The 27480-nt window shown below is 40.0% G+C and overlaps 1 protein-coding gene across 2 annotated transcripts in view; it reads left to right on the top strand.

Annotated features, from left to right (window-relative positions):
• Positions 1–544: 544 nt before the first annotated feature.
• The window catches only part of SMG1 (SMG1 nonsense mediated mRNA decay associated PI3K related kinase), a 60670-nt gene continuing 33734 nt past the window's right edge, over positions 545–27480 (top strand). Inside the window, exons 1-18 of one of the 2 annotated variants that reach the window (XM_039560004.1) lie at positions 545–843; positions 9588–9751; positions 12688–12843; positions 15405–15541; positions 17812–17870; positions 18572–18785; positions 19547–19672; positions 19767–19839; positions 20528–20625; positions 22119–22292; positions 23257–23481; positions 23593–23694; positions 24134–24403; positions 24941–25071; positions 25766–25927; positions 26399–26517; positions 26960–27047; positions 27130–27231. In XM_039560004.1, coding sequence (XP_039415938.1) covers positions 755–843; positions 9588–9751; positions 12688–12843; positions 15405–15541; positions 17812–17870; positions 18572–18785; positions 19547–19672; positions 19767–19839; positions 20528–20625; positions 22119–22292; positions 23257–23481; positions 23593–23694; positions 24134–24403; positions 24941–25071; positions 25766–25927; positions 26399–26517; positions 26960–27047; positions 27130–27231 — 2489 coding nt within the window. In that variant the 5' untranslated portion in view covers positions 545–754. The remainder of the gene's footprint in view (positions 844–9587; positions 9752–12687; positions 12844–15404; positions 15542–17811; positions 17871–18571; positions 18786–19546; positions 19673–19766; positions 19840–20527; positions 20626–22118; positions 22293–23256; positions 23482–23592; positions 23695–24133; positions 24404–24940; positions 25072–25765; positions 25928–26398; positions 26518–26959; positions 27048–27129; positions 27232–27480) is intronic. The other variant, XM_039560005.1, reaches the window with a different exon arrangement.

The following is a 27480-nucleotide window of genomic DNA, read 5'->3' as shown; positions in this document are numbered from 1 at the left end:
GCCCGCGACACCCTTATCCTCAGGATGGGACGACAGAGTCTTAAGCTCTGCCCAGGGAATGTTTAGGTTGGGTGTTAGGAAGACGTTCACAGGAAGGATTAGGCATTGAAATGGGCAGCTCAGGGACGCGGTGGAGTCACCGTCCCCGGAGATGTTTAAGGACAGACTGGACGTGGCACTCGGTGCCATGGTACAGTTGACGTGGTGATGTTCGGACAGAGGTTGGACTCGATGATCTCAGAGGTCTTTTCCAACCTCAGTGATTCCGTGATCCCTTCACGCTGGTGGCGTTGGGATGCCCCGGCTGCCCTCCCTCGCAGCTGAGAGGCTGTCACCGACGCACCGCAGGGCCTGAAACCCCCTCTCACCGCCCAGGGCAGTGCCGCCGCCAGCCACCCGCTCCCGGGGCAGGCGCGGGAGCAGAGCACCGGGGACCCCCGGGCCGGGATCCCGTCCGGCGGCCCCGAGGGCGGAGCTGCCGCCCCCGCGCCCCGTGCCCGCCCTCCCGGCGTGCCCCGCGGAGGGGCGGGCGGCTCATGTCCGCCATCCCGGCGTGCTGCGCGCCCGGGCAGCAGCCGGAGCAGCCGCGGCGGCCGCGTCCCCTCCCTGCGCTGTGAGACAGCAGCACCGCCTGCGGAGCGCGAGTGAGGAGCCGCCGCCCGCGCCTCTTCCCCCGCGTCCTCCTGCTCCTCCGCCGCTCCTCCGCCCTGTCCCGCGCCGCTGCCCGGCCGGCCATGCCGTCTCGGGCAAGGTAATGAGCCGCAGAGCCCCGGGGTCTCGGCTGAGCGGCACCGGCAGCAGGCAGCACTACCACCCGCGGGGCTGGAATGACTGGCAACCCAGGTGGGCAGGGCTGGGGCCGGGGGCGCGGGGTCGGGGCTGCGAGAGCGGGGCTGGGCGGCTCGGCCGGGCCCCACCGCCGGGCCTGGGGGAGCGGGGCGGCGGCGGAGCCACTTCCTGGCGGCCGGGCCTAGCGCGGGAGGGCGGGCGGGCCCAGCGGCGGGACGGGGCCGCGGCTGCCGGCGGCGGGAGGCGGGACGGGGACGGGTCTGCCAGCGCTCGGCGGGGTGGGAGCGCGCCGTCCTCCCCCGGAGCCCCCGCTCCGTGGCCTGTAGCGTGTGCGGCCGGTGGCCGGTGTGTGGCTGCGGGCAGCGCGTCCCTCCCTGGCGGCCGTGGGGTGGGCCGGGGGCTGCGGTGGCGGGGGAGCGGGGGTGGGCTCGGGTCCCGTATTTTCAGCCTGTTTTTGGGCTGGAACGCAGCCAGGAAAGCACTGAGGCTGCAGGAGTACTCGTAGTCTTTTGACTACTTTTTTTTTGAGGGTTGGCAACGTACTACGTGGGTTTATTTTGTTTTGTTTTTTTAATCTGGGGAGAATAGTTGATCTGTATAAACTCTCGCCCCAGCCTACTTAAAATGTGTTGTAAGGCTTTAGGTGTGTTTACACCTGGCACTTTTAAGTAAAATTCAAAGCCTGTTTGCTTCTTTAGTTAGATATAGAGTGTATTTCAGGGCTTAATTATTTCTAATGTATGTCGTGCCAATGTATTTGCTCTACTGCTCAGCCTTGCTGTTTTAAGAGTCAAAATTGTAATGTAGAAATACTGAGTAAATTTGGTGTTTCTTATATTTTTTAAACATGTGGATTTGAGGGTTTTTTTAAGTGTTTTTGAAAGTTTAACACAACATGGGATTCTACTTACAGAGTTTCCAGTAGAGAACAGAGTGGCATGTGACAGATGATGGTTCTAGTCTCATGCAGTTTGGACTAGAAAAATTGGGTGGATGTGAAGGTAGACCCTAAGAAACACAAATGTCTGTTCAGCATTTACTGTGAAAGAAGTTTTCCTTTTGCTTGAACAGCTAGCAACACAGCCTCTAGGGCCAGTGCTAGAGGCTGTTCAATTCTTAATGGTGTGTGGGGCATGGTTATTTAAATTCTAATTTCTTCTGCAGTTGAAATACTTGGTCAATTTACTATCTTTTCCTCAAGAGCTTATGAACTTCATTGGTGACATTTTCTTAGAGCATCTAGATTTCTTCGGGAGAGCATTAAGAAGACTGGTCTCTTACTCCTTACTGACTACTTTGCTTCAGATTTTTGGGCTGCAGTCTGTAATTCTGGGCCCCAACTCTTGATCTTTTCACCTGGAAGAAATTGGATTTGTCTTTGCAGTGAATGATTTCTATAAATGCATTCTGGTTGGATATATGAATTTCTCCTGAGTTCTGTACAGTATAAATATATCTTATGAGGGTTAGGAAGCTGATTTTATCCCATGTAGTATTGCCTGCAATAGTCTCTGTAGTGTTAGGGGTGACAGTAAGAGTGTAGCTGCAGAAATGCTTTCCCTGGTGATGAGGCTGGTTTAAGAAGTTACCTCCACATGTGTTCCCTGTGCTGTAGTCTGGTGCCTCCTTAGCTCTCAAGTGCAGCTGCTGTAATCTGGGCTGCTAAAATAATTATCCATAAAGCCCCAGCAGAACCAAAGCTCTGAGAGCATCAGAGAAAGTGTGGCAGCCTAACGGAGCCTCAGCATGCACAGGGACTTGTTCTGTTTCCATCACACTGTGTGATCAAGAGCTTCTGCTAAAAGAGAGCCAGGACCTCTACACCTATTCTGTCACTTTTCAGAATTTAACTTTATCCTTTCCTTTAAATACTACTTTTTTTAATGATGGGGGGGGGGGGGGGATACCAGGAATCAGAAGTGTTCACACAGTCCCAAACATAGCACATTTTCATCTATGTGCAATACTCAATTTTTTACATCTCAAAAAGACTGGTGATGCGAAACCTGAGTCTACACAACAAATTTAAGGACAGTGCAGAGATTAAATCAGTCTTCGTTGATTTGGTGTTAACTAATTTTTAAAAGTGATTCACATGCATGGTTGAAAGATCTGTTATGTAAAACTGACAGTCTGTGTTTCTTTCATAATTTGAAATATGATCTTGGACAAACCCCACAACACAAACATACCCACATATTCTTTCCTTCCCTTTTCTGCTGACTGTTTGTTTCGTTTACTTCAGGTGATGTTGCTGGTAAATGCTGTCTTGCAGGGCGTGGAAGAGGTGAAGGACGTGACCAAAGTAGTGAAAGCTGTAGTAATTGTAGTTGTTTCAAGTTCCTAAAGGCAAAAAAAGGAACTGCTCATACATGGGTGTATCATCAGATGGATTGTGTTTTTAAACGCACATTTTTGTGTGTGTAAAAATGACTAGATTCATTTGCATTAGTAGGTCCAGATTCCTCTCAGTTTTTAGTAATGCTAATCAGCATTGGGGCCTGTTGTAAAAACAGTGTGAAACTGAAAGTTGGAGCACAGATTGTTTTTTTTAGGGAAAAGTAGTTTTTAATTGAAATTAGAAATTTTTTGTGTGTGTGAATGCAGTCATACATCAGGTGCACGTGGACTGGTTTTCCAACAATGTATGTACAGATAGAGCTGTCTGTGTGTTACAGAGGAAGAAGTTGTCCTGATATATAGGGGCGTATTAGTTTGTGCTCTGCTGTGTACCAGACTCAATAGCAACACAAAAACTTTGTAGATAGATGTTGGATGTGTGTGACAGAGAACAGCGAAGGGTTTTTTGAGAAGGCTTGATAAGATCTTGTTCCCCCTCCTAACCTTTGCATCTGTCTAGACACTTGCTTCTTTCTTTTCTTTTCTTGTTGTTTAACAGATCTCACTGCATTTTCCCTGTTACAGCTTTTGGGGCAAAAAATAAAATCATTTCAGTGTGCAGGCCTTGTGTGTGAGCAGAGTTAATTTGTTAGAGTCCTAAGGGCTAATTGTGTACTGAGACAAGCAGTACTGCCCTTTGGGAGGAAATGCAGGAGTGTGAGTGCAGGGTAGCAGGTTAGCAAGTGCAGGGTGCACCATGACATTCTTAGGTGAAAGCGTGAAAAGGAAGATAAGATTTTAATTAACAGGACCTCTCTGTCTCTCCTATCGTAAATGTAGGTTAGCAGGGGAGGATGTGAAAAAGTGTAAAACAAGATCTTTCACATCTGAGCAAATTTCCAGAAGTGTCCTATTAGGTTTTAGAACTGAAATCATGAAAATGGTGTGTGTGCTTCTACAATGTAAATCAGTGTTACGAGTTCCTAATTTCTGTTAGCATGGTGCTTGCCAAACCAAGTTACTCCCTGGTCCTTCTGGGTCTAGACTTGATGAGAAAAGACAGTAAAATATGGTCTCCTTCCAGGTAGCTTGCGGCCTAAGCAGGAGAACATCCTGGCTGGAAGTTTGTAACCGAGGACAAGTACCCTGTCTTTAATTACAGACAGGTTCGGAGATATTGGCAGGGAGAAAAGAAACCCATAGACCAAATGGCCCAGGAAAGTGCTGTTCAGAACAGTGTTTTCATGTGGCTGTGAAGGGCAGAGGCATGTCTTTTACAAAAAGCAAGCACTCACTGTGGAAATTGTCTGATCATAATTCTGGGTCCACGCAGTGAGTGACAAACAGGTGATAGTAGTGGGTGCTGTGTAGGAGGAAAGTTGAGCCAGAGACTCTGTTTCTTCTGTGCTTGCATGTACAACAAGGTACCTGTAAAACGTTTGTTAGAAATAGGCTGAAACCTTAGTTTGCACAGGTGAGGGATCAGAAAGTTGGGAACACAGGTGTTTGAGGATGTTGCTGTGATTATCTAAGAATGGGTGTAGAGTCATGTAGGATGAAAGGGGGTAAGACTGTCTCTTCAGGGGTAGTTGAGAGAGAGGAGAGAGCAAAGACTGAGATAGGGAGGGAGAGAGAAAAGTAGTGATGTTGAAGGCAGCTTAAAGAATGAGATGCAGGATCAGTTGTGAGGTGCCATTGTGAAAACATCAATGGAAACCTTGAGAAGAGATTCAATGGAGATTCAGCGTGTGGGGGATGCTGAACAGGAATGGGTTCAGTTCTGGACTTGCAGCCATAATTCCTTTCACATCTGTGTTAAATATGCTGATACAGTTGGGAAGGTGTGAGATCAAAGAGGTTTTCTGGTTTTTGGTAAAATGGAGGAGCTGAAATTTGTAATGTAAAAACCTTTGTTTTTAATGTGAAGACAGGAGAATGAGATGTGAGAAAGATGAAAGAAGATGAAAGTGTGTCAGTGGGAAGAAGAAACTTGGAGTGCAGATAGTTTTCCATGCAAGAACAGCCATACTAAATCAGACCAAGGATTTAACTAGCATAATATCCTGTACCCCAAAATGTCTACTGGAATATACCTATGGAAAAGGAAGAGGATGTGTGTATGTGGTACCTTTCCCTGACATTCCCTTCTGATGCCCATTGTGTAACAGAATGAAGTTGGTGAGCTACTGTCTAAGAAGGGAGTGATGCAGAATCAAGAGGTGATTTGAAATGCGACTGTGATGGCAGGTTGATGTCCAGCAGTGGAAATTGCAGAATTGCAGTAGGAAAATGGTTAATTAGTTATTTCATGAGTAGAAAATATGGCCAGTTGTATTCTCTCAACACAGGAGTAGAAGCAGAAGTAGGCTTTGGGGTGGGCTCAGCCAGGCTCTGGCTTGGCAGGGTGGACCAAAGGGATGAAAAGTCCATGGCGAAAGGAGGCTCTGCATGCCAGTGGCAGAGCAGTCAGAAACTTGGTGGGAAGCTGTTGAGTGGATACAGTGACTCTTCTAAGTTTTAAATATTTTACTGATAAAGAATTTAAGTAATGAAGAATTTATCTGCATTACAGCAAATAAACTTGTCAAATAGAGCAAATAAGCAAGTAAAATCAACTGACTTGAACAATAATAGAGTTCACACAGTAGAGTTGTCTCAGACTAAATCTTTCACGTAGGTCCCCTACTTGGAAATAAAACCAAATAGAACAATTAAGTCATTTTTGTCTCCAAATAATGTCCATACGTCAGGGTTGTTCTGAAAAAGCTACACATAACAGTGTATACCAGATTGTAGCAAGTTTCTTGGATAAAAATTCTTAAGGTTTCCGTATAACTGTAGGAACAATATATTTTTGATTGATCTGTTTTCCTTTTTTTCCTTGGTAAAGATTTTCTTTTTTAAACTAGTTGCTCTCAGCCATGCTCTCTTCAGTGAGACAAATTGGCAAGTCAAATCATACTGCTACTTTTGATGGAACGAGATAATAGACTTATTTTTGAGAAGTCTTAAGTTTCCTTTTCTGTGCCAATGGAAAAAAAATAAGCAGCCTTTTTGCAGAGGGAGGGCACACTAGTGGCCATTTCTGCTTATTTAGGTGGGTGAACTATTTTCTTTTTCTGATGGACAAAGGCAGGTTTAAAATCACCCTGCAGAAAACTGAATGGAGTCTCTTCTGTTTAAATGATACTGCTAAAATAGTGTCTGCAGCCAGCTGGTGGTGATGGGTGATCTTCCACCAGAACCAGACACAGATGAAAACACTCACGTGAGCTCTTAAAGTACTTTGCTTAGTCTCCATCAGTGAACTTTTCAGGTGGAAGTAAAACAGTATAGTCTCTCATGAAGTGCCAGATAAGCTTTGGAAGCTACAGTATAAGGTAATCGCAGTCATGTTCATCCTTGCGATTTTCCATTTCAACTTTGTTTAATATAACATTTGTATTTTTATTTTTGCTTATCTGTTGCTAACAGTGTACACTGAGACTCTATTAATATATGATGTTTGTTAGGTCTGTGGCAATGTCAGTGTATGTAACTTAGATTTGTTGTTACATAGGATAATGCTGAGGTCTGTTGTGTAATTTGCATCTGCTTGGTGCAGTGCAATTTAAGTGGAAATACCCATATGTGAGCAGGAACAGTGCCCTCCTGAAATGCAGGCGTGAGCTGAGGTAGCCAGCAGTACTGTTCTGCCCATTGCCTGGTGGAATGGCTGGAGTGAGGTGGGAAGAGTAACTACTTTGGCAAGTATCTGAACACGGAGTGCCTGCCTTTGAGACCTGAGGGGCTGTCTTTCAAAATCATAACCACATTCCCGACATGAAAAATGGTATCTTTCAGAAATGGATTTGGAAATTCAGTGTCTCTGCCTGTGCATGCAGTGTGCACAGCAGTGCCCTGTGTCACCCTGGTGTCTGGGTTCCTGGGTCAGGGAGCACAGGGGCAGGTGACAGGTACTGGGGTCACAGCCCCAGGAGGAGCTTGAGGAGCCCATGCCACAAGTTCCCAGAGCTGTGTTGCAGGAGCCTACAGTACAGCTCTGGAGTTCCCTTCTCACCTGAGAAGTGCTGTGTGTCACTGGGCAGCTGGAAATGCACAGGTCCATCAGGTCCTGGGCTCTTCCTCTGCTGTGAATCTCCTTGCAAGCTCCTTCCCGTTTGAAATGCTCTTTCCAAGCAATAAGGATCATAGCAGTCAGTTGGGTCACAGAATATCAGCATCTTTCTGGGATGTTTTTTTTCTCTGCCTCATAAAGATAGCCAGGAGTTTCTATCCTATCTAAGCTACACGTTTATTGTAGCGGGAACAATGTTTTCAGTGGACATCATTGTCTCCTAAATTGATATACAGGAGAACAATTACGTATTTTTTACTAAAATTGGACTCACCTTTTATTTGGTGATAAAGTGTAGCCCTTCAGTTGATTGGGATGTGCAGAGCAGTGTTAAAAATTTTACATTTAATCAGCTTTTCTTCAGACGTAGGAATTTCAGCCTTAATGGTTGACAATTGGAAATGATTCAGTTTACAGTGCATTGCTGTAAAAAAAGCAATGCCCTTTGGGAAGGTAAACGTAAGAAGCCATCAGTACTTAAATTTACCAACTGAAAATTTGTCAGCCTGTTTCATTGAAAGGCTAAAGTAACTGCTCAAAGTGAACTGGGAGGTTTTAGGGCAGAGAGAAGATCTGGGGTCTCTGTATCTGTCTGGAAATTTGCACATGGTTTGGGCACATTTAAATTTCATACTGTGTGAAGATACAGTGCAGAACTTCTTGTTCAGCATAGCTTAGGTGAATGATGATGGCCCAATTGTACAAAGACTTTTACAATCCTAGTTAACTGTCATTAATAAAGACTTTTACTAAGGCTTTGCCTCTAGACTAGCATAGCCTATTTTATAAATAGTCCAAGCAAGTGCCCAACAAAGCAGTAGATGTGGTGGCACAGTGAGTACTGAATGAGGAAAAGTGTCTTACTGTGTATGTCTAAAATTGAACTTGCTTACAGTGCAAAAGGGAATAATACCTGCCAAGCAAATCTGGTATCAACTTGCACTGTGAGAACAGGGCAAAAGTACAATTTTCTTCTTGTTCCAAATTGATAATATAATGTCTTTTAACATTCTCAGGAGAACAAAATGCGTGTCTTTTAATTCCAGTTGGTTGTGCAAGTATCAGTGCTCATGGTATTCCTCTTCCAGTTGTACTGAGGCCAAGCTGTGTTGGACAGTAGCAAGCCTTTAGAACTGCTTAAGTAACAACTGCTTATCAAAAAGTTTACCTGTGTTTTTCCCTTTTGGCCTTGAGATGTATCTGACTCTCTTTTCCCTGAATTTGTCTACCATTTCTAATCGCAGTGTTCTCTTGAAAAGGAAGAATGAAAGACTTTTTCTCAAGAACATGTGGTGTTTATCCTTACACAAATTGTAGTTAATTTATAGGAATGATCTGTCCTGCTTTTTTGTTAAAGAATCAAATGAGCTACCCAAAGCTTTAAGTAAAAATAGTTGATCTTTAGAGTTTGCTCAGGGAAAGCTTGCTGTAAATAATGTGAATAGTCTAATTCCAAATACACTTGAGCAAAATTCTGCTGATTCTCCCTTTGGATATTTTTGGATATTTGGGTATTGCTTTGTTTTAATATCAACCCCCCATCATTGCTTGTAAGAATGCATTTAAAGTGATTGGTTGAGTTTACATTCTGAAGTCCTGTGTTTTAAAAAATTGTACCACTTAGTATGTCCAGGGAGAAGAGCTGGTTTCATACTTCTAATCTTTTTCCTTAAGATTTTATTCTGGGCTATATCAGTTTTCTGATATGAGAGTGGTTTAAACCTAATGCAGGTTTTTTTTTTTAAACTTGTGTTTTATATGCAGACATTTATTCTAAAGGATCACAGCTCTTAATTTACCTTCAGTTTTTTCATGGTCAAACCTGTTTCCTTGCTTTGCAGTTTTTATTTTGTAAAAACATAATATGTGATTTTTGTGCTGATGATCAGTTACATGCTTCCATCTAAGAAGAGGGTTTATGTTGCTCAGTAAGACCCGTGGCATATTATGTAAATGTGGATTAGTGATGACTTTCACAAATGGCAGGCACTGTATCATACAGTGTGGTGCATACCTAGACCTAGTTATATTTTATTTGTTACCCTGGGAAGTAATTTTTTCCTGGTATAGACATCCAACTGAAAAGAGGCTTGAGAGCATCCTAAGAAAAGGCGCTGGCACATTAGAATGCGTTTCCTTTGCATGTTGCTCTGGTAATTAGTCAGTTCCCATCCCAGTGTGAATTTAAGGTCACTTTTTAAGCAGCAGATTAGACATACAACTTTTTTGACACAGGGAAATACATTTGGGATTGTCATTTAAATATGTTGTATTTATAAATGAATGTGAATCCCACTCCTGTTATACCCCTACATAAAAAAAAATATTTTTCTCTTTGTAGAACTGACAGTGCATCAGCTGACCAGGACAATTTAAAATACTCTTCATCCAGAGATCGGGGCAGTTCTGCCTCCTATGGATTACAACCCTCAAATTCAGCTGTGGTGTCTCGGCAAAGACACGATGATATCAGAGTCCACACTGACATACAGAATGAAGAAAAAGGTACACAGATTGCTGTTTCATGTATGAATTGTGAGGGGACATTGAGGGAAAGGCAGTAAACTGCAAATGGTGGAGAAATTTTTGTTTTGGTTTTTCTCTTCTTTCCCCCAAAACAAGGCAGAGAACTGTCTCATTGCCACAGCATCACTGTTTTGGGAGATTTGTCAGGGCGCAGAGAAATGTTGTGGTTGATGTGAATACTGAGAAAAATATGCAGTTGCATTGGGAGAAGAATGCAAGAGAAGACTTGATGGGTTAACAGAATTAAGCACGCTTTTCTGAAGAACAACATTCTGGATGTGTCTGGTCTTCAGGCTGCAGTTTCTTCCAGAATAGTCTCCAGTACTTCTGGTATTGGATGAAACAGGCTACTATGCTGATCTATTGCCTATTGTAGCTTTACTGCACCAAACTGGAATCTTTGTTTAGTAATCAGATCCATATTTTTATCATTAATGGCAGTTTCTACTTTCATGTACCTCAGTCTTACTTCATATAAATCATGTGATGTGTGTTTCATACATTTTTACTGGTTTTGGTTTTTTTTAATTTTTAGGATGGAAATACTATCTCTAGAAAACAGCTAAACATTCAGAATCATGTCTTTTTTGTATTTATGACAAATCTATATTCTGACTTCTTTCTTTCTTTAATTGCCAAATACAGATGTCAAATACAAGGATTTCTTACTTGCAGAGTCACTTTTTAGACTCTGTAAATCTTCAGGCAGGCCAGACTCAAAAAAAAAATCACACAGAAATAGTAGTGTGGGAGTTTTTGTTCAGGAACCTAAAAAGTATTTGAACTCCCCCCTACTTCTCTGCCCTGTAAGTGACTGTAAATAATTGCTGTATCTTGGGGGAAGTTACAGCTGCGTGCAAATTAATTTTTTTATAAGTAGAAGGTAGTGTTAGTAGGTGGCAGAAGCATGAAGCATGTTTATCTGCATAGTCTGAGAACCTTAAAATTTGTTTAACTTCAGTAGAGAAACTGCTTAGGAAGTTGAGTGTATTTGTATGCCAGCATGGAATGTGTACTGTATAGTAGGTTGTTCTTAAAACTTGAAGCATGCTAGTATTTAATATACTGGCAGCCTAGTGAAATAGTAAGTTTTGGACAAATTCAGAAAGGTAGTTTGTGAAGTTGCTTCCATTTGAGAAGAAAAATGTACCTGGCTTTCCCTCCAGTAGTGTATCTTGCAGGGCATGTCTCTGCTAGCTCAGCACTTTGTGCTACTTTGTTCAGGTGTGACTTGAAAAGAGGTGATTAGTATATTCTGACTATAAAACCAAGTTCCAGGTATCTCTAGTTCATTTTTATTACTGGAGAAATTTGTAAGCTTATGGATGCAGAATAGTTTCTTTGTTTACTAAGATTTTTCAATTCATCTGTTGGAGTCTGCCAGCAGGGAATTTTCATTTGAGGTTTTCTGTCCTGGCTCCCATATACCCCCTACTCACCTCCCCCCAGTTTCTGGTGCTGATAATAAAAATTACTTCCAAATTGATAATTTCTGGAAGTTTTTCAGGTTTGAAAACCTCCAAGGATGTGACTCTTATGTTCAGGCTCAAATGCACTAATTGCTATTAGAAGTTGCTTCCTTTATAGGATAATGTTGGTTTGTTCTGACAAAGTAATGTCAAGGTGGCATGCCTGCTAGTTTGTTTAAAAACTGAGCTGTAAAAAATAATGTTGTAAATCTAAATGGGCACAAACTATATTTACTGTAATTGTTGTTAACTAATTACAAGTGAGACTTTGCACAGAGTTTTCTGCAATGGTGGGGTAGCCCCATCTGTACAGAAATGCACAGATGTATACCAGTAGTTCACATCTGCTTTTGATCAAAAGTTTCACCTTAAAGAAGCATTCTTCACATCTACTAAGGTCCAGGTTCACCTCAAGGTTTGAACTTAATTTTTTATCAATCCTTTAGTCTCAGTAGGCAGCCTCTTATGGGGAGCCACCTCTCCTTTTCCCCGGACTTTGTTATACATTGCAGCAGGTGGACTTGTGGAAGTATCTTTTCTGCAAGAAATCTTGCATATTTTTTGTTGTTCTGGGTTTAATTTTATTAGTTGATTCTTCCCTGTCTTGGTTAGGGAAGGCACTTCAGAAATCTGCCTTGGAAGTGAGCTCTAATACATTGAGTGAAGTATTGGGCAGGCTCAGGAGACAGTTTCACTTCTCTACAGTATTGAGGGGAACAACCTGCCTCTCAAAGTGGTGTGTCAGACTGGAAAAATTTCTAGTCTCAGAATTTGAGTATGCTTGTTCTTGTGCATCTAGGGGGAAGATCAATTTAATTACTCAAAATGATGGTTTTATTTTCATTTTATATTGTTACCAAAGATGTATCTCAAGTGGAAGAATGTAGGATTGAGTTTAATTAAGGATGATACCAGTATTAGTGCGTGGAAATATTGACCTTTGTATATTTAGGGAGGGCTGTTCAATCTGTGCATAACATATTTATTTTTTCAAAAATTTTCCCTTTTTCTTTTTTGCCATTTTACTCAGTCTGTGGTGGATTTATAGCAAAAACAGAATGGAGATTTCATGTGCATAAAGGAGCAAGTAAGTGAATGTATCTAGCCATGTGTACTAGCAGTTTGACCTTGTATTTTGCAAAGCCTTTCATGTCAAAGTAATAATAAGAAAACATTAAATGCAACAAAATTGACATTAAACTTCATGGCAGTAGTGTTTTCTTCATGTCCTCCAAAAGTAAGATGGATGAAATTCTAAATCTGTGACCTGGAAACTTACAGGGTATAACAAAACATTGCTGCATGTGGAAGTGAAACAGGAAGCTAAAGGAGCTGGTAGAGTATAGGGCTGCTAATTTGCATATGAATTGAATAACTCACAGCTCACCACCCTGCTAAATGTATGGTCTGAGAGCCTGTTTTAATGTCACGTTGGTTTGTCCACAGGTGGCTACAGTGTCAATGGAGGATCTGGGGAAAATACTTATGGTCGGAAGTCGTTGGGGCAAGAGCTGAGAGTTAACAATGTGACCAATCCTGATTTTACCAGTGTTCCGCATGGGAATCGTGCTTTAGCCACAAAAGACATGAGGAAATCACAGGGTAAGGACACTGCTGATTTTCAGGAAGCGGGTATCTCTTTTGGCAACCTTTCTTGTGTTCAGAATATGAAAAGAAGTTCACTATGATTAGGCAATCTATATGGATTTTATTTTCTGTGATATGTGATTAGACGGTGTTGATGGAAACTGTCACCTTATTTTACTGTTCCTTGTGTTGAGGCTTCCTCCATAGTTTGGCAGATCTCTCAACTATCTATCTGGCTTAGGCTGTCAGTCTTTTCAATTTCCTTTAAATGGATTTTGAACCCTTACTTAGGTTAGCCAGATTCGACAAAGACATCTCTAAGAAGGAGAATTTGCTTTAGATTTGTTGCAAATTGATGCCTGAGTAAAAAGTTGTTCATTAACGAGCCCCAGTGTGGGAAGAGCAGCTCAGCCGTTACCTGTTCTCCCTGGGCTGCAGGTCAGGCAGTGTCACATCCTGCCAGCTGATTACTCAGCCACTGCTGTCCTCCTGAGCCTGCCACTACTCGTGCTCCCTCTTGCTCAGCTGAGAGATAGAGGCCAGGGAGGAACTGGAAGCATCCTAAGAATTTGGGCGAGGTCTTGGGAGATGAAGCAAGAACAAATTTGGAATTTCAAGAGGGTGCAGGAATGCTGGACTTGTGTTTTTGAGGAAGAAGGCTTCACTCTTCCCACTAGTTCAGGTTTGAGTCATAGTTTAAAAAAAACAAAAAAGAGTAATTCCAAGCATTTTTGAATGAAAATAGAAACTTCATGACTAAGCACTGTCACTTACTGCATCACTTAGGATAAGTAGTAGTTGAGCCACTGGTAAAAACTGCCTGCTTTATGGCAGGCACATTATAAACATGAGGACATGATGTTTCTTCTCAAGGATTAATATTTCAAAGGAGACTTGAGAGTGTTCAGTGTGCTTTGCAGGTGGAAGAATTGAGGTGTAAGTGGTGACATGACTGTTTTGAAAATGTGGTTTTAGGAATGGATTAAACACAGACTTTATAACCCCATTCTGGTGTCTTGATATAAAAACTATGTAGTCCTTTTAGTGTCTTTTTATGTCTGTGTAGAGGAAATAGAAAACTCTTTAAATAAAAAAAACTTTCTGCCAGTACTAAATGACAGTAAATTCAGACTGTTCTCCTGGGTATGTGAGCATCTCTTTAATCCTTAAAAGGTTGGGGTATATAATTTTGGATGACTGAAGTTACTGCCTATGACTTGTATGTTCTCTCTCCTTGAGATACCAGATTTCAAGGGTTTCTCCTTTTGAACTTGGCTGTCTTTGATTGTTGTAGGTTTCAGCAAGTCATTTTGGTTTTTCATATCTTCTTTAAAATACAGTGGGATTGTGTTGCAACAAGATTTTGGTTTTAAATTCTTTGATTTTGTTTGTTAGTATATTCATTAAACAATTTCAAAGATTGTCTTCTGTGAGTGCGTTAGCACGTGGCTGAGACCTTGCTGAATTTTCACAAAGTGGATGTCACAGATATTTGTTAACTAGTGCTTTGGTTAGTGTAGCTTCAGTCGTGTTCTTGGTTAGTGTTTTTTGGTTCTGTTTTTTTTTTTTTAAGGTTGTGATTGTGACTTGACAATTAGCTGACACTCTTGGGGAGTAATGCCAGTGCAGATTAGCTATTAACTGAATAAAGACAAAGCTGCTTTAGTCACATCAGATGACTGATGTTGAGCAGAGCAAAAAGCTGTCTGTAGCTGTCTTGGATTTTCTCATTAAAGTCATGTTGACTAAGAAAACCTCATCATGTTCCATGAATCCTCTAATTTGAACCACCATGAAGCATCTAATGTTAAATTTATTGAAAGAAATTTTGTTTCCTTTTTCGAAATGAGGGAAATTAATTATTTGTATGAATGAATAGGTAACTGGTCCCTAAATCAGGTAAACTGCATTGTGACCTTCTCTGGTACCGAGTGCTGTTGGCCAAGTTTAATGAGGTGTTTTCTTAGGAAGATGTTGATTCTCCCCCATTATGGTCTGCTTAAGTGAACAGCCAAGTCCATCTTCACGCTGGGGGCTTATGTTCCTCAATAAAGGAAGAGCAGATCTACTTTCCTTTTCAAAGCACAGCCCTACTACCTATCAGAGAGAAAATCTTGTTTCTTTGTAGTTGCTTGAACTTAAATCTGGCTCTTTGCTTCAGGAAGCAGCTTGTTTTTTCCACAAGGTTTTCTTGAAATATTATTTGTTGAATTATTTTTGTTTATTCAATCGGAAGTCTGATTTAACCTTACCTCACACCCTTTTTTTTTAGTTCCGTTTATGTGGAAGAGAACTAAGTCCAGGGTTTTGTGTAGAGGTAGAACAGTTCTGCTTAGTTCTGAATGAGTTCTACACAGGAACTGGGCTGTCCATGGGAAGAAATGAAATATTTTGGTAGCTAAATTAGATTTTTGCATATAACTTTCTTTTAATGAAAGTTTAAAACCAATCGGGATTTATCTTTTTTTTTTTTTCTCAAGTTACTATTATGACTTATTGATTTCACACGTACACATATTGGACAATACAGGTACTGTTGATCAGTGCTGTAGGAAAAAAATAATTACATTTTTCAGAGCGACCGTTGTCTTATTCTGACGAGTCTCGACTGTCAAATCTTCTTCGGAGGATTACTCGGGAAGACGACAGAGACCGAAGACTGGCTACTGTAAAGCAACTGAAAGAATTCATTCAACAACCAGAAAACAAACTGGTCAGTAATTCTTTCTTTTCCATAGCATTGGGGTATTTCTTGTTTTATAAAACTGTCTTTTTCAAATCTGAGTGTTGGGATATGTCTGCAAGGATTATCTTGTGTTCGAGGAATTTCATTCCACAAGAAAGGAGAGTGTATTCCTGGGTTGTCTGTCTTGTTTCTGTACTTCAGGAAATATTTTATTATGGTGTATTGCCTTAGACCAAGCTACTGAATCCCTGAACTGTAGGAATTAACATGGCATGTGTGTGGCTTTCTTTGACTGGTCTTAGGAATAGCCTTTGGATCCCTCAGCAAGGAAGCAGAGGGAAAAGGAAGTAAAGTGGAGTTGCCTTGTTCAGGAACTGTTTCTGTATTTTAAATTAAAAATATGCAGGTATTTAGTCTTGTGAACAGCTCACCTTAGAGCTACTCAGCTTTCTAACTAAACATCTCTGTATGTGGATTTCCTTTCATGGGAAGGGAACTAAGTAAGACTTTGTTTTCATGACATCTTTAGGATTTTTGATGATTTGTTGAAGTCTCTAATGTCCTCAAGTGTTTTTTAACGATTTGGGGATGGGAAGTATCCCACTGTGGGTATACGTTTTTAATATTACATATTTTGAAATAAAATATTGTAGAGCATTTTCTCTGACACATCTGCCCCACTGTTTTGGAGAGCTTAAGAGTTCTCCAAGTACTAAAAAGCAGGAAGTGATGGTTTAATATCCTGCTACTCATTTGCAAGCAGTGCTCTGATACTTTAGCTTTGGAATCGGTGTCAGTCCTTATTTATAAGAAATTGGTCCATTTTCTCATTGTATTTTAATTAACCAGGGATAATTGTGCTCTTTTGCAAAGGACATGAGACTTGAATATGGGGGGTATTCCAGTCTGTGCACCCAGGTGTAAGCAGCCCCTGTGGAAGCCTACTTAATTCTTCAGCTTTCCTCCTCTTACTATGAGGGTTTAGGAAGTAAATGCTTCCCACAGTTATGCTGTGGTTATTTTTTTCAGTTACTTCCATTATTCTCCATGAGGTTTTCCCCATTTTTAAATTTTATTTTGTAACTGCATTTTATTTAAGTTTATTGGCATCTCAGAACATACTGAAATTTCCATTCTAATGTCTGACTCAGTGGTGACAAGCTTTGTTAGTGGTCAGAATATTAAGTCTGTCACTGAGAAACTTTTGGTTAAGCTTCTCTGAGCTCACTAATGAGAATAAGATCAGATGTCAAGTGATACCAAGGCCAAAACTTTATAGTGGACAGTGTTTAACCTAGCAGTAGTTCCTGCAGTTGGTGACACTACTAAGTGTAGTTTAACTGAGTTCTTTTCATCTTCAGGGTTGAAATACGAGTTCAAAGTAAAGTAGTAGAAGTCAGTAGTCATTTGTCATCTAGTGGTGTCCTGCTTTAGCTTCTGAAATATATAGATGCCTTTTCCTTTTTAGCCTCTTTCACCGATACCAGACACATTTTTAAAATGCCCTTATGAGTTCTGAGGGGTCAAGCCTGTGGATCTCTGTCCCCTCACCCTCAAAAGCATCACATTGCTCAAAACTTACAACAAAAACCGAGTATCATCCACTGTAAAGATGAATGTCTTTCTGAAGAAAAGAGAACAAACCTTTTTATTAACTTGCCAAGAAAACTTCCTGTTAATGTATTATACAGTTGCAGCTAATGTATGATTTTTCAGACAACTCACTAATGTGGTGGGGGTTGGTGCATATTAGGAAAACAGGTCTTTCTGGTTATGTTTACTGAGAAGCACTGCTTCATCAGTAATGCTTCATTCCCAAAATTGTGTTCCAATTCACTGAGAAATGCAGGCTTGCCTAGGTAGAAGCTTTAATTCTTCAGATTATGTGTTCCGTTAAATTTTCTGGTGATACAATTAATTTTTTAGTATTAAGATTTGGCCTTCAGTAGATGCTACTCGTGAGCTGTATGATGAGTCTTCCATCGTGATGTAATGTTATCAGCAAGAGCTAAACTTAGAACAGACCTTGATAGCAGGCTGCCAGTATTTTCGTGGCTGTAAATAAATAAAATATAAATAAACTGTAAATAAATATCAAATATAACATCTAGGATAATATTGCAGTATTGCTTAATATAGTTCATGCTAGTCTTCAGTGGCCATGGAAAGCATAATGACATTCTCTTGGCAAGGGGAACTGGCAGTGTTGTATTTATTGTGGGTGTAAACAGGACCTATTGTGGTAACAGTACTGGGCAATTATTATGCTTTTGCCTTTTATGTATCATATATTACAGGTACTAGTTAAACAACTGGATAATATCCTGACTGCCATTCATGATGTACTCAATGAAAGGTAAGTGGGAAGAATGCTGTAAAGGGGAAAAATAGTGACAGCATTAGGTTTGAAACAGAGGGGGGAAAGGTTGAAAGAAGTTAATTTACTAATTTTGCATGGGTGTCCCATTTCAGGAACAGAATGAAATTAGGGGAGAATAAAGATTTTTAGGCATATCAACAATACTGTTGGACTGTCCAGAGTACAGTTCCCTTGGAGAGAATGTGAAGGCACCAGTGTGGCTTTGATGTAGGTGGTGTGGAGTCTGTCTCTGGTGCATTCAGTCAGCTGGTGTAGCTGTGCGCTGCTGTGGTGGTGTAGCTTCCGAAATGAAGGTTTTTTACATGCTGATTCATTTACATCCAATTAGGAGTGTATGTAGAGGATGCTCAGGTTTATCTGGGCTTTTAGGTGCTTAAGTCAGTGTTATTACCCAGAGTCAGCTGCATATTAAGAACCATTCCTATTGGATAGGGTGTTGCAAGTAGAGCAGCGCGTTTGTTCCGTACTTTTATTCAAGCTGACTTACTCCATAGAAATAATACTTCTTAGAACTTTATTTTAGCTTCGCCACTGCTGCCATTAAGTAGGAGAGAAGCAGCTTCATTTCTGCATATATTTTCTTTTGCTTTAGAAAATGCAGTATTTTGTTCATGCTTCTGTTCTGCTGTCATGGCTTGAGATACCAAGTTGGTTTTTTTTCTCTCCGAAAATTGCAGTAGCAAATTGCTTCAAGAATTGAGACAGGAAGGAGCTTGCTGTCTTGGCCTTCTTTGTGCTTCTCTGAGCTACGAGGCTGAGAAGATCTTTAAATGGATTTTTAGCAAATTCAGTTCATCCACAAAAGATGAAGTTAAACTTCTTTATTTGTGTGCAACCTACAAAGCACTGGAGACTGTAGGAGAAAAGAAAGCATTTTCATCTTTAATGCAGGTAAGACTACAAGTTAAAACAGGATTATTAATGATTTTCTCAGTGCAATGCTTGAATGAACTTTTTAAAATGGAATGATCAAAAAAGTGATGCTATATTGACATAATAAGTAAATACCATTACAACTGGATTATGACTTTCTGACTGAATGAGGTTCTTTGATTGTGGTTACACTAGAAAAGAATGACAAGTCTTTGGAGGCTAATACATATTTTGATGCAACTTTCTAGTATTTATGGCAGATCCAAGAAGAATCTTGTTGAGACCAAAAAGAGAACTGAAGTGGAATGGTACACAAAACCCAACCTTTTTGTTGTTTTGTGCTGCCTCCTATTTACAGTCTCTTAACATGAATTGTGGATAGATCTGAGAAGGGAGTAGGATGTGTGCAGACAAGATGTGGTCCCCTTGTTCAAGTTCTAGGGTCTCTTATTTTGGGTGTAGAACAGCTATGCCAGGTCTGTGCTCCAATTTAATAGTTACTTTACAGAGCCAGAAAGCTTCAGCAGGAGAAATAGGACTTAAAACAACAGTTGTTCTGTGGCTAAAGAACTAAAGAAGAGTGTTCCCTGGCTCTGCCATGTTTCAAGCAAACGCCCCCTTGAAGTGATTCTTTTTGTACAGTATACATGATGCTTTTTACATTTTGTTCCTGAAGGAAGAGTAGAGTTTTGTTGTTTGAATCAAACTAGTTTGTTACGATGTGTCCTCTCACATGTTTAATGAAGAGAAATGTCTGGTGGCTTTGCTTTACTTTTCAGCTTGTAATGACCAGCCTGCAGTCCATCCTAGAAAATGTTGATACCCCAGAGTTACTGTGCAAGTGTGTCAAGTGCATCCTTCTGGTGTCTCGATGCTACCCACACATTTTCAGCACCAATTTTAGGGTAAGCTTTCTTTGTCCTCTGTGTTTTCTTTCTTGAGTAGAAGTGTTGGTGCAGCAAATTGGGTAATTACTCTGTTTTCACATTTGCTTTCCAGGACACAGTGGACATACTGGTTGGGTGGCACATAGATCACACTCAGAAACCTTCTTTGACGCAACAGGTCTCTGGTAAGTTTGGCCAGAGGAGCTCATGGAGAGTCTCAGAGTCTGCTCTGGCTTGCAGATGTTGTGGGTTTACTTACTCAAGTTTGGTTCCACTGATGCGGAAGTTGACATAAAACCAAATTGAGTTTCTGGCTACGTAGCAAGAGACTTTGTTGCTAACTTTTTAGTAAATTTGCGTTTGCCATTTTGTGCTAATTCTGGGAAAATGGGATGCTTTATTCAGGGTACATTTAAGCACCAGTTGTTCTGTGCAATTTTATAACACTTAAATAAATTTATAGGTCTTAGTATATCCTCTGTGAAAGGATACATTTTTTCCTGAGTACTTTAAGAAAATCTTTGTGGTAAAGATACTGTACTGGCATTTAAAAAACGGGGAAAGTTTTTCCTATAGCTTTATCAGTTTCCTTGGGAGTTATTCACAGCAAGTCTATTATGTTTCTTGTGTCATAGTCCTAGATTCTATCATTAGTGTTTAGCTGCTGAGGGGCAGAACTGAACCTTAAAAGGATTTTTGCAGAAGGACAGAAGAGGGAGTTACAATTTATATTTATTTTAAAAACATCTAGTGTTAGTATTTCCATGTGGATGACCTCCTCTTAGCTCAGCAACTTTTCCCTCAGCAATATGCAACTAAAATTTAATGATTTTTATGTTACCCTGTATTAATTGGCTTGGTATTTTTATACAGGATGGCTGCAGAGCTTGGAGCCCTTTTGGGTGGCTGATCTTACTTTTTCTACCACGCTCTTGGGTCAGTTTTTGGAAGATATGGAAGCTTATGCTGAGGTAAACAAGACTTTATGGTGTATACCAGAGTTAAGTGTTATGGTTTTCTTAATAAATCTACAGCTGTTATTTTTATGGCTGTATTACATTTGTAGAAAATAAAATTATATGGCTTTCCTGGGGAAACGAGGACCAAATTATGGAGTATACTTCAGTCATGTATAATGACCAACTGCACAAATACGAACTATTTAATTAGTATCACAACCAGGCCTTCAGCTGTTATTGATGGAGAATATCATGTTGTAATAAAATTATAAACAATTGACCAAACAGGAATGAATGCCTTCATTTTTAAAGAGCTGATGTGAAGACAATTCATGGTCTTTCCTTGGTGTTTTCTTTAATTGTTCAGCCTCAGGGTGTTTCAGAACTAGTAACTGTTGGGGGTAGAGAGGAAATCCTAATGCTTCACAAGACTAATGATAAATCTGTCTTTTTTAAAATAAAGCAGCAGATTATATTGTGCAGGAGATAATGCAGCAGGATCTGATGGAAAACTAGATTATATTCATTTAACATACCTCATTTTGACTTTATAACCTTTGTTTTAATTAACAGGGCATAGAGCTTGTCTGGTGCTCTCATTAAAGGAAGAGCTTTGGGATGGGGAGGGAGTGCTGTCTTTTAAGGTCTATGTGCTCATATGAATACATACTTATAGGGAGATTATACTATGTTGTGTATGTTAATGTGCATGTCCTGTAGGTAAAATTGCACTTGGAGCATAATTTGTGTCACTCAAAGCGGAATCAATAATTTGGTCAGTGTCCTTCTCCGTACACCAGAGCTTCTGCTGGGGCAGCTTTAGGATTCACAGTGCAGTCAATCACTGCTTATCAGGTTGGCTGCTGCTCTGGTCAATGTGTGTATTCTTAGTCACAGAAGAGTTTTAAGATAACGTGTGCTAACATGGAGGAGGTGCTTTCCAGTCAGTGTTTCTTATCTCACAGTGGGCTAGACCAAGGCTACAGCTAAACTAATGAGATCAGCACTTCTGGGAATGTTCCCAGGCACTGGTGCCAGCTGGCATGGAGCACTCTGTTAGTAAACTCTGTCTCCAGATCAACACAGTTTGCACGAGTGGTGGGAGTGGCCAGTCAAACATCTCAACTCCAGTTCGGGAATGGGAATTTTTTGGAAGAGTGGTAGAAGTGTGCGGACAACCGTTGTAACAGTGCAACAATACAGATGGTCATGTTCCAGAGGCCAGGAGCTTCATAAGCCTCTGGTTTAATTTACAAGATATAGTCTGAGTACGTTGTTTCGGTGGCTAAACTCACTGCTACTCTGTGACTTCTCGTTGTCACTGTGTGCCTGGATCCCACCTTGGTGTGTGTGTGTGTAGTTGAGGTACTGGGTAAATGTCTGTAATTGGATTGTACAGTTTCATGTCTGGAAAAGAGATGAAGTATTTTCAGTCCCATATTTTGATGTTTTACCCTTGTGTAAGTTAATGATGTGTGCTGATACATTAACCTCGTGTGCTGCAGGACCTCAGCCATGTGGCTTCTGGGGAATCTGTAGATGAGGATATTCCTCCTCCCTCGGTGTCGCTGCCTAAACTGGCTGCACTTCTTCGGGTGTTCAGTACTGTGGTGAGGAGCATTGGGGAGCGCTTCAGCCCCATCAGAGGACCACCAATTACAGAAGCTTATGTAACTGATGTAAGAACTCAATTTTCTCTGTTGCTCACCTGATTTATCACCACACAGCAATGCCATTCACTGAGTTTATTTAGGTTTTATGAATGTGACATGAATATGTGTATTCTCAGCTTTGATTAAATCTATTTTTTTTCAAGAAATGTGCTACAATAATTTTATTAAAGTATAGATTGTGATAGTGGCACTTGGGAATTTTATCAGAAACGAACTTTTTTAGGCATTTTAAGTTAATGTGGCTAAGTTTGCTTGTTATCTTTGAAACCATGTTACTGTTTATTCAGATAACTATGCTGCTATAGAAACCTGAATTCTAGTTAGGAGTTTGGTTTTATTAAATGGGATGATTTTTATTCCTGTTGAAATTGTATCTATTAAATCTTAGCAAATTTCCCTAGCTCTGTAGGATGGTGTAAACTCAGAATAAATACTATATGATATGCTAAGTAGCTGCTATAGTTCTGTACCCGGTGAGGATATAAGATAAAAATATCTACAGTCAAAGTCTTGTGGTTGCTGGATGACCTGCACAACTGGAATTGATGTCATTGCAGAATTTTGTGAGGGACACAACTTCTTGGATAAGTAAGTGTGTGGATTTCCCAGTTGAAGACAAGACAATTATGTAACTTCTGCCTTAATCTGTGGAGGATTCTTGTGAGGAAAGCTGAAGAAAACTAGTCTGTGTTTTGCAAGGGGAGTTCTGTTGACATTAGTTGGAACTGAACAGAAATTGTGAGCAATGAACTTAGGTTTTGTAGGTCTCGACCTGTACTGGAAGCCAAGCAGTTGAAAGTTCGTTTTTTTGTTTTTTCTTACACTTCTGAAATGTAATGCCAGGATTATTCAGAATAGAATTGATCGAGCTGCAGTGGGTGATGGGACAGGATATCAAATGGATGTGAATACAATTAAATAGCATCTCTTCTTAATGGAGTTTAACTCAGTTGTGGTTTTAATTTTGCAGGTTCTGTACAGAGTAATGAGATGTGTGACTGCAGCAAACCAAGTGTTCTTTTCTGAAGCTGTGCTTACAGCTGCCAATGAGTGTGTTGGGGTTTTACTTGGCAGCCTGGATCCCAGTATGACCATACACTGCGACATGGTCATCACCTATGGATTAGATCAAATGGAAAATTGTCAGACTTGTGGCACTGACTATGTCATTTCGGTCCTCAATCTGTTGACACTGGTTTGTACATGTCTTTATTATTGTGGGGGACTAGAAAAACAGTATTTTGATTAGTCTTTAAGAATTAGTAAAAGTTCAGGTAAAGATACTTATTTTGGTTTTTATCCCCAGATTGTTGAACAAATAAATACAAAACTACCATCATCATTTGTAGAGAAATTATTTATACCAGAGTCTAAACTACTTGTTCTTCGTTATCATAAGGAGAAAGAGGTAAGAGTAAGTAACTGCTACAGGTGTATTCCAACAGCCTTCATGCACTTCATAGAATAGATTAAGCTGTAAAACTTAGCTCATCTTAAATATGTTTTTTTTAGTCTAACTGAATATCTGAAACTTCTGAAAAGGCAGATATACCTACTTCTTTATTTTAGTATTTAGATTTGATAAGAAATTGGTAAGTTTGCCATCATTCCACGTAGAGAAGTCCTTATTTCATCTGGCTCTGATACTCAGTGTGTTAGGTGGATGATCTAGAAAATAAAATAATTAGTAGATTCTCTAAGTAAGAGGTACAGAAAACTGAAGATAGGTATGTGTATCAGACTGAGTTATTCATAGATTAAAGAAGAGTAATTTTAAATTCTTTGTTGCTGATTAGTATATTTTATGATTTGTTCTAATCAATTATTGCTGTAATTATGCTCTCAAGGTTGTTGCAGCAGCCCTTGCTGTATACCAAGCTGTATTGAGCCTGAAGAACATTCCTGTTCTGGAGACTGCTTACAGGTTGATTCTAGGAGAAATGACCTGTGCTTTAAATAGTCTTCTCCATAGTTTACATCTTCCTGAGGCCTGTTCTGAAATCCAGCATGACTCTTTCAAGAAGCTTATATCCAACGTGGATAATGCCAAGTTTGTTGTTATATTTGACCTCAGTGCTCTAAGTACTATTGGAAATGCGAAAAACTCATTAATTGGGGTGAGTAAAAACTCTACAGACAGTTCCTTCAATAAGTGTAACACATACTTTATTATTAAAATTAATGTATTACACCAGTAGGGCACATATGTAAGACTAAAATGATCATATTTGTCTCCAAACTTCCTAAGTTTTAGAAAAACTTCCAGTATTAAAACTTAGGGGAAACAATGGGTGGATTGTATCTCTATTTGGTGCAGAATGAAAAGCAGTTTCTAGGGAAGAACATCTCAGCAGGGTTATTAATGGTTTAATGCTAAGATCATCATAGTAATTGCTTTTGAAAATCAAGACAGGTGAAAGCTGTAGTGTATCCTTTGGTGGTTTATTTGCCATATGAGAACACTTTCCAGATCTTTCTATATAAAAACATGAACTGCTTTTAACAGACTTCTAAAAAATAGCGAAGAAAATAATAGAGTTAAATTATCTCCTGTGCGGAAAAAGCAAAAGAGATTAGTTAATGGTATGACAATTACAGTTAAAAGTAGATCCTCCTTTTTATGTTTCTGTGCTTGTGTTGCAATTGTTTTATAGATGTGGGCCCTTTCACCGACTGTGTTTGCACTGCTGAGTAAAAACCTGATGATTGTTCATGGTGACATAGCAGTTCACTTTCCTGCTGTCCAGTACGCAGTGCTCTATACATTGTACTCACACTGCTCCAGGTATGAGGTTTAATAATTCACCAGTATTTTAAGAGCACTAGGATGGACTGATCTGAGTAGAATATATTGTTGGAGGGATGAATTAAAATAGGTTGATACAATCAAGCTTTTGCCCAAACTTCCCTGATCACTTTTTACTTTCGTTAATTACAGGGAAGCTGTATCTCAGCCAGGAAAGCATATCCTGGCTTAAGTTGGCCTTTTATTCAAAGGCAGGTTAGAAATCCTGTGTTTGAATAGAGATAACTGAGGGAGAACTCCATTGAAAGTAAATGAGGAAAGATTATTTACTATTTTGCTTACTGAGAGATCTAGGAGAGGTAATGAGATGTAAACAACAGATGTAAATGCATTTCAGACCTTATTAATAGAAACTGTTGTCAAAGTAAGGGAATATACCAGTTTAACTGTTACTCTTTCCACTCTTAGTTGTGGTGATTTCTCACTAAGCATTGGATACCAGACACAGCTGAGAACAGGTTCCTGGCCTGCATGGACTGATGGCAGATTGTAGCTTTGTTCTTTTAGGCTAGGGATCAAAATACTTGGATTTCGACATGGTGTGGTTTGTGTGTGTATGTGTTCGTTTAACTTTCGCTGCTGATTGCTGTTGTTTTCTCTCCTCATGTGAGCTGTAGGGGAGTATCCCTAATCTTAGGGTGGTTTTACAGTTTGTTTTTCCTTGCCTTTTCAGGCATGACCATTTCATATCCAGTAGCCTCAGTTCTTCCTCTCCCTCTCTATTTGATGGAGCAGTTATAAGTACTGTAACCACAGCAACAAAAAAACATTTCTCAATCATACTGAACCTTTTGGGGCTACTGCTTAAGAAGGATAACCTTACTCAAGATACCAGGTAAGGAAAATTTTCTTAGAAATTGGGATTTTTTTTTTTTTTGTTCAGTAGAATACATTAATTCAGAAGCCGGGGTAATTTGAATATGTGAAACCTGGGGTAAATTTAACCAGTCAAATATTTGGGGTTTTTTTAAACATTATTAATGAAATTGTGGAAAAAAAGTAGCAGCTCATTTTTATACATGAAAACTAGAAAAGTTTAAACCATCCTAAGATCTATCCAGCAATAGCAGAGCTATCAGACTTTACTGAAAGAAAGGGTTTGCTCACTGAAAGTACCCTTTTGCAATAGTTGCCATCCTGTATTACCAAAATGCTGTGAAAGCTGGGGTTTTTAAAGTTAAGAAATACCTTGTTTAAAAAGTATGAGCTGTGGTATAATACTGATGTGCAACGTGAAGTAGGCTAAGGTCTATTAGAAAGTACCTTTCTGTAACTGTGGAGGGTGACTAACTCTTGGTTTTTGAAGGAAACTGCTTACAACGTGGGCTCTGGAAGTGGCTCTTCTGATGAAGAAGTCGGAAACATATGCACCATTATTTTCTCTCCCATCTTTTCATAAGTTTTGCAAAGGACTTTTAGCAAACAGTAAGATATTGCATATTTTTGCTTAAATGTCTTTTACATTTCAAAATTAAATACATAAATGGCCTTGTCCCACTGGTAGTAGCAACTGTACTTGTTGCATTTACTTTAAGGATGTTTCAAGGTTGTATTGTGCAAGAACTTATGCTCTTTTTATGTTTTTTTTTTTTTTTGAAGTGGATCCCTGCCTCTTACTTAAACAATTAATTTTCTTAAAATAAAATGCAGTCTTAAGAGATTTGACACATCACTGACATTTTTGGTAGATCAATGTCCCAGTCATAAATCATTACTTTATGAAAACCACTGGACAGTTCCATGATGTGATGTGATGTTTCAATTTCAAAACCTGTAAATAATATGGGGACAAATGCAGAGTAGTGCAGAAGTTACCCAATTCCAGCAAGAATAACTTTTTTTTTCTCCTTTCAACACCTTAATTCAGCACTTCTGGAAGATGTGAACATTTGTCTTCAAGCATGTAGTAGCCTCCATGCCCTGTCTTCCTCCCTTCCAGATGACCTTTTACAAAGGTACTTGAACAGAGTTGTGTGTGTTATTTGAATTTTGCTGATAATGGAGATGGTAACACCTCCTTCCTTTTTGGTGTTGCAGGTGTGTTGATGTGTGTCGTGTTCAACTAGTCCATAGTGGTGCTCGTGTGAGACAAGCTTTTGGAAAACTTCTGAAGTCAATTCCTTTAGATGTTGTGTTGAGGTGAGTCACTCAGATCAACTTCAGTGTAAATAATGCTTCAGTTTCTTCAGTGACACTTAACCTGAAAAGTAATGCCATTGGAAAGTCATCATACTGTCTTAGTTCAAAATCAAAAAGCGTGAGCTTACGGTGGTAGTTCTGGGTTGATGGTTGGGCTTGATGATCTTAAAGGTCTCATCCAGCCCTGGTGCTTCTGTGATTCTAAGTGTCTTGTTATCTCTCTTGTGCTTTCACAGGTCTAAGAACAGT

Source organism: Corvus cornix, chromosome 14 (assembly GCF_000738735.6).
Source record: "Corvus cornix cornix isolate S_Up_H32 chromosome 14, ASM73873v5, whole genome shotgun sequence".
NCBI classification, from domain to species: domain Eukaryota; kingdom Metazoa; phylum Chordata; class Aves; order Passeriformes; family Corvidae; genus Corvus; species Corvus cornix.
This window is presented reverse-complemented; position numbering and strand designations above follow the sequence as displayed.